The sequence below is a fragment of the Mesoplodon densirostris genome, chromosome 10 (genome assembly GCF_025265405.1).
Source record: "Mesoplodon densirostris isolate mMesDen1 chromosome 10, mMesDen1 primary haplotype, whole genome shotgun sequence".
NCBI classification, from domain to species: domain Eukaryota; kingdom Metazoa; phylum Chordata; class Mammalia; order Artiodactyla; family Ziphiidae; genus Mesoplodon; species Mesoplodon densirostris.
In genome coordinates, this window is record NC_082670.1 from 31,401,632 (window position 1) to 31,417,033 (window position 15,402).

A 15,402-nucleotide genomic window follows, 5' to 3' on the forward strand; every position below is an offset into this window, starting at 1 on the left:
CTGAAAGTACACAGACCCAGGACGGATTCCAATTCTTTTGGGGTTTAGATTTATTCGACCCTAACCTAAGGGAATTTGGAGGCGGTCTGTATGCAAGAGGCTGAAAAGCTCGCAGGCACAGTTCCCCAGAGGAGGAAGCCACGGAGCCATCTGGAAGGACAGGAGAAGTGCAGTTGGGGGACACTGCTGGTGGTCTCAGTCTTCCCACTGCAGCAGGAGGCTGGGGGGCTGGAAGCAGGGGGCGTCTGAGGCAGAGACTCCAAGGTCAAGGACTGGTGAACCAAGGATCCCTCCACCCTTCCGGTGAGGACCATAGCCTGGCAGTCAGCAGTTTTTTAACAGTAAGAATGATTTGAATCTGAACACCTTTAAGGCAGGCATGAATCCACCCCGGCCACTGTCCCCCACCCCTCCCAGCCACACATCTAAGAGGGTCAGTTCCTTTCTATGACTGGCTGACTCCTGCCGCTGCAGGATTTTTGACTTTTGCTAGACCAGGAGTGTCACCTTTGGAGACTCCAGTTTGAGGAAGGAGATGGGAGGGGCGGTTCTGGGTCCTGCGGCTCAGCCCTCCCCTCGGATGCTGCTCTGAGTACCGCGCTGTGTACAGTTCACAGACAGGGACTCTTATGCCTTTAGCATCCCAGCCGTTGCCCATAGATGACAACAGCGCCCTCTAGCTTCTGTGACAACCACACATTTCCAAATGCTTCCTGGACAGGGGGTGGTATCACCCCAACTGAGAGCTCCTGGGTGTCCCCTCTTTGGTACTGAGGAAATGACTTACACCCCTGTCAGTCTTTTTTTCCTGGCATAGAAACACAGAGACACAGAAGCCAGTGGCATGTATTGTTCAATATAATAATGCCCTTGAGTGAGGGGGAGAAGGGAGGAGCCATGAAACAGGCCAGCGTTGAGTTGGGTAGGAAACGTGGACAGCCTCCCCAGCCGGGGACACCGCAGAAGTGTCACTTAATCTTTAGTGAAAGGTACTCAGAGAGGGAGGGAGACTGTGGGGTAAATCCAGCCACCAGAAGCCTGGCTGGGGTAAAAGAAAAACACTTTGCGCTGGGAGGGTGGGCCTGGAGGTCCTGCTGCTGGAATAAGCACGGCATCTCGGCCCTTCCATCAGCAGAAACCGCAGAGTTGAGCGCCACAAGGAGCACCCCGCCCCCCAGGCCAGGACCCGGCGGGGGTTGGGGTGGGGCGGGGCGGGGCGGGGGGCGGTGCCGATGGCGGTAGGAAGCCAGGCTCCCGCAGTAACTAACCCCACATGGTTATCTGCAGCCACTGTGGAGCAAGAACATCAGAGGATGGGCGAGGTGGTGGGGGGGCATGACGTCTGGGGAAGCGGAAGGGCCAGTGGAGCCGCGGGTGTCGGGGAGGGGGGCGTGCCTGAGGATCCTTTCCATGTACCTGGTTCAGGTTCAAGCAAATCTGGCCAGTATTGTTAGGGTCCATGGTTAGAAAGTACGCTGTTTCAAGGAGGCAAAGGAGAAGGGTTGGGAGCTGAGTCAGTGGTGTGCAAGACCCCTTCCCGACCAGGGAGGATGTCAGAAAGGGTGTAAGAAGCTGTTCTTTCCCTCTTCCCAGCCAAACCCCCAGCCCAGCAGGGAATTAATGGTAAGGACTCCTACAGCCTTGCTCTGAACCAGGGCCTGTTCTGAGTGCTCTCCAAATACTATCTCATTTAATCTCTGCCTCCATTCTATGCAGGCTGTACTGTTATCTATATTTATAGGTAAGGCAACAGAGGCACAGAGAGATAAAGTGACTTGCTCAAGGCAACAGAGCCAGCAAGTGGTGGAGCTGGGATCTGAACCCAGATCATCTGTGTCTGGTGGAGGGGAATGGTTCTGGAGCAGTGCTCTTCGTGTGGGTATGTGGGAGAAGGCCGGCGGTCCCCTGGCCCAGGGTGGGGAGTGGGCAGGTGCCTGACTCACTGAACATGGCCTTCAGCCTCATGAAACAGCTGATGAAGCTGTCAAAATCCATGATCATTTCGTCATTTGCATACCTGGCCACCAACACCTGTGTCACCTTGTTATTCAGTTTGATGCCTGGGAGAGAGAGGAGTGTGGAGGGGGAGAGTCCAGCCCTCTGGCCGCTGCTGCCTACCCCCTCCCTACCCAAAGCCCTCTCCTGCCCCTGGCCACCTGCTTTCTCAATTGCCAAGCGCATCTCATAGGAGTTCAAGGTGCCTGAGTGGTCCTGGTCACACTCTTGGAAGATATCCTGAAGGGACAAGACAGACGCGGTAGGGCCGTGTGCATGGCACGGTGGCTGAAGTGATGAAATGCTTCACGACAGCTACCCAAGACCCCAGGGGCCCCCTACGCTGGCCCACCCCGAGTTCCAGTATTCCTATCACCTGGTGACTGTGGGGTTAGTTCCTGGCACCCTGCCCAGGGCTCTCTGCCTGTATCCTTTACGCTGGCTGATACCTGGACTGTGCTGGTTATTGAATATTTTGACTAGTTAATACGCCAACACATCAACGGCTCCATCCTGGGGTGTGTGTGTGTGTGTGTGTGTGTGTGTGTGTCTCTAGTCAGGGGCTCCTGTTCCAGCTCCATCCTTACTAGTCCTCATCCCTCTGGAGGCCTCTCTTTCTTACCTCCATAAACTGCCCCCTCAATGCCCTTTACCGTCCATTTCTTGATTTTTCTCCACAGGATCTGGAACTCCTGAAGCCCCAGTTTGCCAGAGCCATCTTTCTGGGAGGTAGTCAAGGATATAAGAGGAGGGTGGGGAGGGCATCCTGGGGGCTGGGAAGCAGAGGGACTCACCGAGGTAGGGCACAAGACCCAAGGGGCCTGTATGGTAACCATGGTAACAGCCGGAAGACCTGGCATCTTTTGTTACTCCAGCTCCTAATCCCCATCCGGAAGGAGGGCATGGCTGGTCAGAGATGGCCACCTTAGGGCCAGGCTCAGGGGTAGGGGGCTGGGGCAGGAGAGCACTGGACAGGACTGCCCACTGGACAGGAAGATACATCCAAGAGGTTGACCATACAGCGGCACACGTCCAGGCTGAAACCCTTGGTTTTGAGGTTTTTGACTGTGAGGGAGGGAAGGGGCAGGAAGAAGGGGAGGGATGAGCAGGGTGTGGTTGGGGTTTGGGGGGAGGGGTGGGGGGTGATTAAGGGTGGGGGAAGGGTTGTGAGTGGGGGATGGAAGACTCACCTTTGGAGACCACCTTGTTGAGCAGCTTCTGTAGCTCATACATGCCCACCTCCTTGTCCTGGAAAGGGGGAACATAGACCCCCGCTCTGGCCCCTTCAGCCCCAAACCACCTCCTTTCAATCCCCTAGCCCTCTGCCTCTCACCTCTCCACCGGCCACTATGTGAAACAAACGTATGAAGTCCTGGTCTATGTCATTCTCAGAGATGTTCTCCTGGAGGGAAAGGAGTGGGAGAGGGACACAGTCCAGAAAGTTCTTCCACACCCCTACATGCTGCCCCCAAATCCCACCCCCCACAGCCTCCCCTCACCTCTTGGAGAAGCTCAGCGAAGTTGGCTTCATCCAGTTCCCTGGGCAGAGGTGGATGAAGGCTCGGAATGAGCAGGGGTCAGGGAGACAGGGATTCCAGTGGGATGGTCAGGGAGGTCATGTCATGTGTCTGCAGCAATACGGAACGGGCTCCCTGGGATCTGGCTTCTGATTCTGGCTCTGCTACTACCTGGGACTTCCCTGCCTCATGCCTAAGTTTCCCTGACTGTAAAATAGGGACGGGGGTGGGGGGACCCAGCTGACTGTCCCCTGAGGTTGAATCTTACAGCTCTGGGGCAGGTGGCCTTGGGGCAGTGAGGTGGGGCCCCTCACCAGGACTCGCTGTGCTTCTCCGTGAAGATCCGGAGCAGGAAGTCAGCATCCTTGTGTGGCTCAAAGGTGGAGGGAATGATAATGTATTCCCCCGGAGGCAGCCGGAGGTGGCTGCTCACCTCCCGTGAGTTGGTGAAGATCTCTGAGAAGCCCAGGTCCTGGTACTTCACGAAGAAGTCCTTTTTCAAGTGGACGGCCTGGAGGTTCTGAAACTGTATGTGCCCTGGAGGTGGGTACAGGGCCCACAGAGGAGGGCAGGGAGGGAGGGACCCCCACGGTGATGCCCAGCTGGGCAGGGCTAGGGAGGGCCTGGACCCTGCCCATCTGGCAGGTAACCCCAGTGTGGTCGTTTCCTTCCCTGACCCTCACTCAGGGCCCAAGGGGGCTGGAACCCTGACCCAATGGGCCCCAGAACCCTTTGCCGAATTCTACCCCTTGCCCATCCACATGCCAGGAGTGGGGTGGATGTCTGCCCAGGATCAAGCCCCACGTCTTCTGTACCTCCTTTGGGACCTGGGAAAGGAAGAGAGAGGAGGGTCAGATCCCCAGGATGGTGAAGGGGCTCAGGCCTGTGGAAGCCAGGTGTGTGTGTGTGTTGGGGGGTGCTAAGGGCACTGGGACGCTGGTGGTGGGGAGGGGCGTGGGCTCTAAGAGCTAAAAGTCCCAGCGTTAATAACACGTCTGCTTTGAATATAGAAAAATGGCACAGATGAACCAGTTTGCAAGGCAGAAATAGAGACACAGACGTAGAGAACAAACGTATGGACACCAAGGGGGGAAAGGGGAGTGGTGGGATGAATTGGGAGATTGGGATTGACATATATACACTAATATGTATAAAATAGATAACTAATGAGAACATACTGTATAGCACAGGGAACTCCCACTTCGCTGTACAGTAGAAACTAACACAACATTGTAAAACAACTACACCCCAATAAAAAAAAAATAACCCTTCTGCTTTGGATGGCAAAGTACGGTTTACATAAAGTTTTGCCAAGGGGAGATTTTTACCACTGCAGGTTAAGGATGGGAAACAGAATCCCCCAGAGGTGAGATAACTTGCCCAGTCTCACACTGCTGAACATTTGAAGAGCTGGGATAAAAAACTAAGAGAGGGCTTCCCTGCTGGCGCAGTGGTTGAGAGTCCGCCTGCCGATGCAGGGGACACGGGTTCGTGCCCTGGTCCGGGAGGATCCCTCATGCCGCGGAGCAGCTGGGCCCCTGAGCCATGGCCGCTGAGCCTGCGCGTCCGGAGCCTGTGCTCCGCAACGGGAGAGGCCACAACAGTGAGAGGCCCGCGTACCGCAAAAAAAAAAAAAAAAAACGAAGAGACCATTTTCCATGGAGCGCTCATGTCTTGCAGGAAGTTAATAGGGGATTATTGAAACCAAGGAATGAGCACATAGAAGTTTGTAAAAAGGTGAGATAAACCAAGATAAATAGGTTGCCCTCCTCCAGGGATGACCAGAACCTTTAATATACTGATGGCCCCGTGGAGCTCTGGGTTGGGGTAGAGAATACAGCCTTTCCTGGCAGGGCTGTGTCTAACCTTGGAAATGGCTTCAGGTGCGTCTGTTAACCTGGGGGACTCACAGCCTAGGAGGAGGGCAAGGCTCGTGTCTTTTGTTCACGATTGAACCTCTGGAGACTGACTGGGGCCTGGCATGCAGTAGGTGCTCCATGAATATAACTGACTATGTAAATGAAAGAACAAACGGACATTTCTAGGATTTTGCAAAGCACCGTTTGGGAAATGCTTGTCAGGGGTTTCTCTTGGCCGGAGTCCATGCTCTTGGTGGGGCAGCTGTGGGGGGGCTTGGGGGCCGTGGAGATATCTCCGAGTGTGTGGGAACTGGTGTGAGTTTGGACAAGTGACCTCACCTCTCTGGCTCCCAATCTCCTTCCTCTTCATTAAAGGCGTTACTACTCGAAAGGCCTTTGGAGCAATGCCTGGCACAGAGGAAGTGCTCCCCAAGTGTTTTAGATTTTAAAAATCTGAAAAGAAAGCCGCCAGCCCTGCCTCAAAAGTGCAGAGCACCACTCCGGAAAGAGACGGGGCCGAGATGGGCGGTGAGGAGTAAATTGGGAGACTGGGATTGACATATACACACTACTATATATAAAACAGATAACTAGGACTTCCCTGGTGGCACAGTGGTTAAGAATCCACCTGCCAATGCAGGGGACACGGGTTCGAGCCCTGGTCCAGGAAGATCCCCACACGCCATGGAGCAAATAAGCCCGTGTGCCACAACTACAGAGACCGCGCTCTAGACCCCGCAAGCCACAACTACTGAGCCCGTGTGCCACAACTACTGAAGCCCGCGCGCCTCGAGCCTGTGCTCCACAACAAGAGAAGCCACCCAATCAGAAGCCCACACACCACAACCAAGAGTAGCCCCCCACTTGCCGCAACTAGAGAAAGCCCACGCACAGCAACGAAGACCCAACGCAGCCAAAAATACATAAATAAACAAATAAATTTTAAAAAATTAAAAAAATAGATAACTAAAAAGGACCTACTGTATAGCACAGGGAAAACTACTCAATACTCTGTAATGACCTATACGGGAAAAGAATCTTAAAAAAAAAAGTGGATATATGTATAAGTACAACTGATAAACCTTGTAAATCAACTATATTCCAATTTAAAAAAAAAAAAAAGGAAAGAGACAGGGGTGTGGAGGCGGTTGGAGGGTGTCCTGGTCCCGGGGCAGGTGGTGGGGTGGGGTGGGCAGTGGTCCCAGGGGTGAGGCCATGGGGAGAGCAAGAGTGGCTGGGGGACCAGCTGGGCACGCACGGAGTAGATGACAAAGCCGATGGTATGCAGCTGGGCTCCCTGGGGCCATGCCCGCCTCCAGTTCTTCTGCATCAGGGCCACCAGGCAGGTGCAGACGGCTTCGTCGTCCTCTGGGGCATCATCCTCCTCGGGGAGAGAGATCTTAAACTGTGGGTTGGTCCAGAATGTGTCTGTGGAGGAAGCAGGTCAGGATGGTCCTGCCCTTCCCAGGGTGGACGGGCTTCCCAGCCAAGTGCGCGCCTCCTCAATGGGGCCCAGGAGTGCGGTGAGTCAGTGGCCCCTCCCTTGCTCCCTGCTCCCAAGTCCCCTCGCCCACCAGTGTAGCTCCGGCAGCCCCCTGCAGTGCTGCCCCTCCTCCAGCTGCCCTCGTAGAAGGTGGTATGCCAACACCTCTTGTAGTCCTCACAAAGCGTGTCAGGTATCAGGTTGCAGATTTCCAGGAGGGTGAAGTTGTCCAGGAAATCTTTGTAGGACATCCTGTGGTGGAGGGGAGCGGCAAGAAGCCCGCGCGCCTAGAGCCCGTGCTCCACAGCAAGAGAAGCCACCCAAAGAGAAGCCCACGTGCTGCAACGAAGAGCAGCCCCCCACTTTCCACAACTAGATGGGCCAGAGCCCATCAGCAGCACACCCACACCTGTAGGCGCCCCCCCCCCCGAGCCTCCCCATCCAAGGCACAGGTGGGACAGTGGCAGGAGAGATGAAGGGACTGGGTGTGGGGACAGAAGGTGGTCCTTCTCCAGCGGCGCTGACCAGAACTCTCCGTCCTCCTTCCTGTGCAGCAGCTGCCTCTGGACGTCTGGGGCCACCTCTTCCCACTCCTTGGCACTGGAGCAGAGACAGGCAGTGGAGGGGCAGGGGGTCGGGAGGCACCTCAGTCCTCCCCCAGGGATGCCCTTACCCCTAATGTCTGCCTACTGGGGGTCCTGGTTAGATGGAGAATCTAGAGGGGAAGGGCTCACACTGGGCGCAGGTGACTGGATGCCAGTCGGTCCCTCTGTGGCATGGCCTTGCTCGTGGGCCTGCTCTGTGCTCTGCCCCTCCCCCCAGAGGGCTGGTCGGGGCACCTACTTGTCACTCCAGGCTCCATTCCACTCAATCCGGCCCCAGGGATTCCGGACCCGAATCAGTGTTTCCATCTTGCCGCGGTACAGGACCTGGGTGGGTTGTGGGCAAAGGTTAGGAGTGTAGGGTCACAGAAATTCTCCTTCTCCTGTCCCTCTGGGTGGGGTGTAGTGGTCAGACTCACATCCTGAAGGCCGGTCACTGAGTAAGCATGTCCTCTCACCAGCATCCTCTGCGTCAATGACTCCAAGTCACTTTGGCGGTTGATCTACACAGAACAGAGAGGAAGGAAAGGAACTCAAGGTCTGGTCAGAGGGATGGGGGCACCTGAAGAGAGGTGACAACTCTCTGGGTTCATTTTTTTTTTAAATTAAACTTTGTATTTTCAAATGATTGTAGACTCACACGCAGGTTTCTTTGTTTTTTTTGTGTGTGTTTTTTTGTTTTTTTTTAGTTGTGGCATGGGGGATCTTTTAGTTGCAGCAGCCAGGATCTAGTTCCCTGACCAGGGGTTGAGCCCGGGCCCCTGCATTGGGAGCCCGGAGTCTTACCCACTGGACCACCAGGGAACTCCCTCACATGCAGTTTTAAGAAATAATACAGAGAGATCCGTGCACCCCATATCCAGTATCCCCCAGTGGTAACATCTTGCAAAACTATAGCACAATATCAAGTTTTTTCTTTTCTGGCCGTGTCACGCAGCATGCAAGATCTTAGATTCCCAACGAGGGATCGAATCCTTGCCCCCTGCAATGGAAGCGCAGAGTCCTAACCACTGGACTGCCAGGGAATTCCCTATAGCACAATATCAAAACCAGGATGAAGATGTTGACACAATTAGTCAGTCTTATACAGATGTCTCCACTTTTACTAGTACTCATTTATGTATGTTTTATGCATTGTTATCATCTGTGTAGTTTTCTGTATCCACCACCATCATCACAATATAGAACATTTCCATCACCAGTAGCATCCCTCGTGTTGCCCTTTTATAACCAACATCCACCTCTTATGACCCTCTTCCCTAACCTCTGACAACTCCTAATCTGTTCTCTATTTTAAAAAATTTTGTCATTTCAAGACTGTCATATAAATGGAATCATACAGTGTGGAATCTTTTGGGATTGGCTTTTTCCGTTCAGCATAATTTCCTTGAGATTCATCCAAGTGGTTTTGTGTGTCAATAGTTCATCTCTTCTTATTGCTGAGTAGTATCCCCTGGTATGTATGCACCTGTTAAACTATTCACCCTTTGAAAGACATCTAAGTTGTTTCCAGGTTCTGGTTATTATGAATAGAGCTGATTTGAACACTTGGGTACAGGCTTTTGTGTGGACATAAGTCTTCATTTCTCTGGGATCAATGCCCAAGAATACAATTGCTGGGTCTTACAGTAGCACTCTGGGTTCTTTTATTTATTTGAACAAATATGTGTTGGGTATCTATTGCATGCCAAGTACCATCTTAAGTCCCAGGACCCAGCAGTGAATGAGACAAATAAAGTCACTGTCTTCATGGAATATGAAAACTGTCTGGAGAAGATTGGTTGTGAATATCACGTCGATAAGTAAGACAGTTTCTGATCATGATAAATGTTGGGGAGAAAATCAAAACAAAGTGGAGAGGAAATGGGGGGCAGGAGCGGGTAATTTAGATTGGGAATCAGGGAAGGATAGCCTGAGGAAGGGCCATTTGAACTAAAAAATGAGTGAGAAGGAGCTAGTTATGCAGGTATTTGGAGAAAGAACTTTCTAGGTGAAAGCAACAGCAGGTGCAAAGGCCCTGAAGCAGGACCAAGCATGGCTTACTTCGATGGAGCACCCCATGAGGGAGGATCGCTCTATGGCCTTTCTAAGCATCCTCAGCAGGTTCAGAGGGGGCTTCTGGAGTTGGAGGCTCTGGGTCACGCCCCCCGTGAAGTCCTCAAAGCCCTCTACCATGTTGCCCCCAGACAGGGCTTCATAGGATCCGTTCAGCCTGTGGGCACAGAGAGGGCACCGTCTGGGCTCTGGGATGCAGTTGTGAGCTTGGACCTCAGAGGGTGTGGTGAGGGAAGGGAGGGATGCCCTGCCGTCCCCCTGCCTCTTCCCCTGATTCCAGTTGCTCCCCTACCCCCCCCCCCCCCCGTCACTGCCAACTGGCAGAGCAAGCTTGGAGGCTAGGCGAATCGCCAGGCTGGGGCACTCACTTGGCGTACGCCTTCTCCAGCAGGGCACTCCAGAACTCGGTGCGCTCAGCTGAATGCACGAACACCAGCTTGCCATTCTTTGTGGGCAGCCGGTCATCCACCACCACGTCCACCCACTGCCCAAATTGCCAAATCTGCGGGCGGCAAGGTGGGTCTCAGCGGGGCGTGGGGCATCTGTATGCCCCAGGCCCCCTTCCGAGCTCAGACACACATAAATGCGCGCACGCGCACATACCCCTCCCTTCTTGCATGAAGACTCTGTTACATGAGCGCCTCCTGGTGTCAGGTTCAGTGACACACCAGTAACAGAGGGCCCCCCACCCCTCCGCCGCCGCCGCCGCCAAAGAAAGGCAGTGAAAGGCCTGAACCTCCCCCCAGGCTCACCTCCAGGTTCTGCCATGGCCTCCAGTGGGACCCACCCACCTTTTGACCTTGGCTGGACTTTAGGACTTCTGAGGTCTTAAAAACTCTTGTGGCTTTCAGAAATATTTTTATGACATGAGGAATTTGTCCACATGTTGAATAATTTGAAGAGCAGATTACAAAAATTACATGACAGAAACTCTCAGTGTCATATGCGCACATGCACATACACACGTATATGTGCATATACATATGTGAGTGTATCTACTGAGAGAAAGAGACAGAGACAGAGAGAGAGAGAAGCAGGAGGAAGAGGAGGAGGAGAATGAATCACAAACTGATAACTATTTCCTTTGGGGGCTTTAAAAAATTAGCTTAGGGCTTCCATGGTGGCGCAGTGGTTGAGAGTCCGCCTGCCGATGCAGGGGACACGGGTTCGTGCCCCGGTCCGGGAAGATCCCACATACTGCAGAGAGGCTGGGCCCATGAGCCGTGGCCACTGAGCCTGCGCGTCCGGAGCCTGTTGCTCCGCAACGGGAGAGGCCACAACAGTGAGAGGCCCTCGCACCGCAAAAAAAAAAAAAAAAAAAAAAATGAGCTTACACAGTTTCTTTAGTGAGAGGATATTTCTCTGATAATTAGATAAAAATCCACCCTAATAAATGTTTTTTTCAAAAAGGAAAGAAAAAAGGTAAACTTCAAAGCATGTACTAATTCTTTCTCTCTCTTTCTCACACACACACACACCCCTCACGCACAAATCAACATTGTGGCTTTCAAATCGCCCTTCACCTGAAAATGGAAGATGCCAGCGTAGTTCTTCTTGAAGCTCTGCCCCCTGGGCACCACACGGTACAGCAGTTTGGGATATGTTGTAAGGGAGCCCATGGCAGCCAGCAGCCAGCAGTCCCCTGGAAAGACAGAAGGGCTCCCCGTTTGAGCACTTCCATGTGTGTGGGTCCCAGAGTCCAAGCCCCAGAGGATCAGGAGCTGCTCTGTGGCCCCCCTCCCCGACAGAGATGCCCTCCCACTGAGGAGTCTTCAGGGAGGAAGCAAGCAGGGAGAAGCTGTAGAAGGACCAGCTCTGGGGGTGGGTGAGTTCTCCACCGAGAGACTCACAAATCAGAGCCAGATGTTTTTGTTCTGGGATTTGGGGAGAAGGTGTTTTTGGCCTTGGTCTTACTCCTCCCTCTGGGACTTGCCATCTTTGGGGGACAGCCAATCGTCTCCTGTCCCTTGAACCAGTCCAATCCCCTTCCCCATGGCCCCGCACCTCTACCCCGTGATTACAGTGGTGTGGTGATCAAGACGGCTCCCCTTGTTGTCAGCCCCGTAATACTAGAGACCCAAGGGGCTCAGTCTGTACCCTCACTGGGACACAGGGGCAGGATTCTTGGGCTGAGGTCATCTGTTGCCATCTCTCCTGGGGAATCTCAGACCACGGGTGGGACTTGGGGCAGGGTGGTGTCCTGAGGGGGTACGTGGGCCAGGCTGAGGCTGAGGGCACTGGCAAAGCTTCTGTGTTTACCAAGGCCTTCTGGCTGCCTGAGGAACCCTTGGAGGGGGGCAGAAGGGGGGAGAGGAATGTTAAGGACACTCTAGTCACCATTGTGGAAAGGGCACCTAGGGAGAAGCAGTTTTTCCTCTGGTCACCCTGGGCCTCCAGCCCCATGAGCCCCAGCAGCCGCTGTGGGACCCGCTGTCTCCTTGGCCTCTGCCCTGCCCACACCTTGCCCTCTTCTCTGCCACAAATGGGACACAATTCAGCCCCAGAGGAAGCCCACTCTGGCCTTCTTCCTTAAGATGCAATGAGGGGTTTGGAGGAAACCAGGGGATAGGACCAGGCTTGGGGAGGAAGCTCTCTCTGGGGGCTGTCCGTGGGAGCCTGCGGGAGAGTGGCTGCTCCTTTACCTGATACCCCAGACTGAGGAAGTTGTGTCACATGCAGTGGTTAGCGGAAGCCTAATTCCCCTCTCCTTGAGCTTAGGCCGGATTGCGAGCTTGCTTTTAACAGCAGAACGTGGGGGAGGTTACCGCCTGCTTCTCCTGAGACCAGGTGGTGAAGGCATTCAGGCTTCCTCCTTGTTCTCTCTCTTGGGCCGCTCACTCAGGGGGAGGCCAGCTACCATGTGTGGACACTCAAGCGTCCTACAGAGAAACTTATGTGACAAGGACCTGGGGCCTCCTGCCACGTGAGTGCACCATCTTGGAAGGGGATCCTTCAGCTCCTGTGAAACCTCATGAGAAACCCTGAGCCAGACCAACCAGGCTATGCTGCTTCCTAATTCCTGCCCTGGAGAAACTGTGAGATGATAGTTGTTTGCTATTGCTTTTAGTCACTGACTCTTGGAGCAACTGATAACTAATATAGCACCCTGCTTACTCCCAGACCCAGATGGCAGCAGGTAGGGGTGGAATCCGGATTAGAGGAGGAAAAGGGACACAGAAGAGCTGTCTGAACCCAGGGCTCCCAGTCCCCCAGCCTCAGGAGACACCCTGGCACTCTTTCCCAACTCACCCCCTTCCCCCAGCTTTCCTGCCCCCCACTCACCGAGCACCCCCTGGCAGATGTCGGTTGGGCTGACCCCATTCACAATGAATTGAGGATTGCTTGTGATTTGCTGCAATGAAGGAATAAAGGTTTCAGAGGGCCCAGGACACCCCCCTCCCAAGCTCCCTCCCACTTTCCTGGGGAATGTTGCTGTCTCTTGGAGTTCTAGGGGAAACCTGGATGGGGGACGGCAGGGGAACTTGGCCTAACTGTAGGCTGTGAAGGCAAAGGTCAATGAGTGACCTTCCCAGGGGTTTTCTGAGAGGTTTTACTTAAGCATGTCCCGAACCGTCCCCTGCCTTGATGGAAATGGGGTCTAGTACAGAGCCAAGATAGGACGGTGGGGGATTGGAGATTATCCAAGTGACTGGGACCTCGCTACTACCCCCACCCCCCAGGAGTCCATGCCTCCCTTCCCAGTGCCCACACTGGGCCGCTGCCAGCTGATGTTCCGCACGTGTTTCGAGTTGGGGCCCAGTTCCTTGAAGCCCAGTGAACTGGGTTCAGCGGGGAAAAAGGGGTCCTTGAACAACTCCCCCTTCCGTAGGCAGAGTGCTCGCAGCTCCTCAAAGCTCTGGTTGTTGTATTTCTGGGCGTTGTGGTGCTGGCCCACGCCCTTGGCCTTGAGTCGGTTCTGGCTTATGTGAGCCGCCATCCCCTTGTTGGTGAAAACAGTCTCCACTTAATAATAAAAACACAAATAACCTAATCAAAAATGGACAAAGGATCTGAATAGGTGTTTTTCTGAAGAAGATACACAAATGACCAATAATCACATGAAAAACTGCTCAACATCCTTCGTCAACAGACAAAGGCAAATCAAGGTCACAATGAGATACGACTTCACAACCACTAGGATGGCTCTAATCCAAAAGACTGGTAATAACAAGTGTTGGTGAGGGTGTGGAGAAATTGGAGCCCTCGGACACTGCTGGTGGGGATGTAAAAGGGTGCAGCCACTTTGGAAAACAGTCTGGCAGTCCCTCAGTTAAACACAGAATTACCATATGATCCAGCAATTTCACCTCTAGGTATATATACTCAAGAGAAATGAAAATATATGTCCATACAAAAAATTCTGCACAAATGTTTATAGCAGCAACAACACTCACAATTGCCGAAAAGTGGGGAAAACCCCAAATGTACATCAGCTGATGAATGGACAAACAAAATGAGGAATACACGTACAGTGGAATATTACTCAACAATAAAAAGAAATGAAGGGCTTCCCTGGTGGTGCAGTGGTTGAGAGTCTGTCTGCTGATGCAGGGGACACGGGTTTGTGCCCCGGTCCGGGAAGATCCCACATGCCGCGGAGCGGCTAGGCCTGTGATCCATGGCCGCTGAGCCTGCGCGTCCGGAGCCTGTGCTCCGCAACGGAAGAGGCCACGAAAGTGAGAGACCCGTGTACCACAAAAAAAAAAAAAAAAAAAAAAGAAATGAAGTACTGAGACATGTTACGACATGGATGAACCTTGAAAACATTATGCTAAGTGAAGACAGCAGTCACAAAGGATCACATATTGTATGATTTCAATTATGTAAAATGCCCCAAACAGGCCGATCTATATAGAGACAGGAAGTATAATCATGGCTGCCTAGTGCTTAGAGGGTTGGGGGATTGGAAGTTGATGGCTAAAGGGTATGGGGTTCCTTTTGCGGGAGAATGAAAAGGTTCTAAAATTGATTGTGGGGAGGGTTGCACAACTCCATGAATGTACTGAAAACCACTGATTGTACACTTTAAATGGGTGAATTGTGTGGTATGTGAGTCATAGCTCAATAAAGCTGTTTAAAAAAAATGACCTCCAGACCATGCAAACAGACACTGCCTTTTGGGGAGAGTGGAAATAATGGAGTGCAGCAGGCAGGAGGGCCGAGGGGAAGGGGCTGCTCGCGGGGGAGGGTCCAGTTGGGAATGGCTCAGTGGGTGGGGTGGCTGGGTCTCTGAGAGGAAAAGTCAGGCCGGCTGACAGGTCCTGAGCCAGCTGGCGGCTGGGGACCCAGGATTCCTCCTCCCCCAGAGGGACTGCAACCTCTTACACCCTTCCTGAGTATGCCTGCCCACACCCGTCCGCCCTCCGTGGGACTGACCACCCCCCCCCGCCACCGGCAGGGGACCCAGGAGGAGAGCGTGGGGGAGGGGCGAGAGGAGCAGAGGTCCACTCTGAATCTCAAGTCTTACCCCCCCCCAGGCACCCGGGGCCTGTGCCCCACCCCACCGTCTCCCCACATTCTCAGCTGCCTCTGGAATAAGGAAGTGCTTGAGGGAAGGGAGAAAGGATGTGGTCTAAGTTAAACAGAGCCCAGCTGGGGCCGGGGTGTGGGAGGAATCCAGAGTGAGGAAAAGAAGGGGGGCAGCTGCAGAGAGGGGAGCAGGGGGTCTCAGCTACGCTTCCTCCCTCTAGCGGACAGGCAAGAAGAGTTAGAACAGCAGAGATGACAGACAGTCCTGAGCGCCTGCTCTGTGCAGGGCCCCAAGAGAGGGCCACGTGGTGCCCAGGGTGACCGGAACAGGAAGCTGGAGCTCGGAGGTCGGTAGTGGGTCGAAGGTCACAGAGTGAGAGCTGGGGTGGACTAAGCCTGACCTCAGACCCCAGATTGGGCTT

The 15,402-nt window shown here is 53.6% G+C and overlaps 1 protein-coding gene across 1 annotated transcript; it reads right to left on the reverse strand.

The window, feature by feature from the left end:
* Positions 1 to 1,263: 1,263 nt before the first annotated feature.
* Positions 1,264 to 13,457, reverse strand: CAPN11 (calpain 11). Its single transcript, XM_060109378.1, has 21 exons — positions 13,221 to 13,457; positions 12,794 to 12,863; positions 11,035 to 11,153; positions 9,880 to 10,013; positions 9,500 to 9,668; positions 7,876 to 7,959; positions 7,698 to 7,783; positions 7,380 to 7,454; positions 6,946 to 7,106; positions 6,630 to 6,799; positions 4,328 to 4,339; positions 3,827 to 4,038; positions 3,495 to 3,534; positions 3,329 to 3,397; positions 3,186 to 3,243; positions 2,996 to 3,060; positions 2,649 to 2,717; positions 2,157 to 2,235; positions 1,944 to 2,060; positions 1,417 to 1,475; positions 1,264 to 1,290 (listed from the first exon to the last, which is right to left on the reverse strand). The coding sequence occupies exons 1-21, from the start codon at positions 13,446 to 13,448 to the stop codon at positions 1,264 to 1,266; spliced, it is 2,103 nt and encodes a 700-aa protein (XP_059965361.1). The 5' UTR covers positions 13,449 to 13,457.
* Positions 13,458 to 15,402: the final 1,945 nt, after the last annotated feature.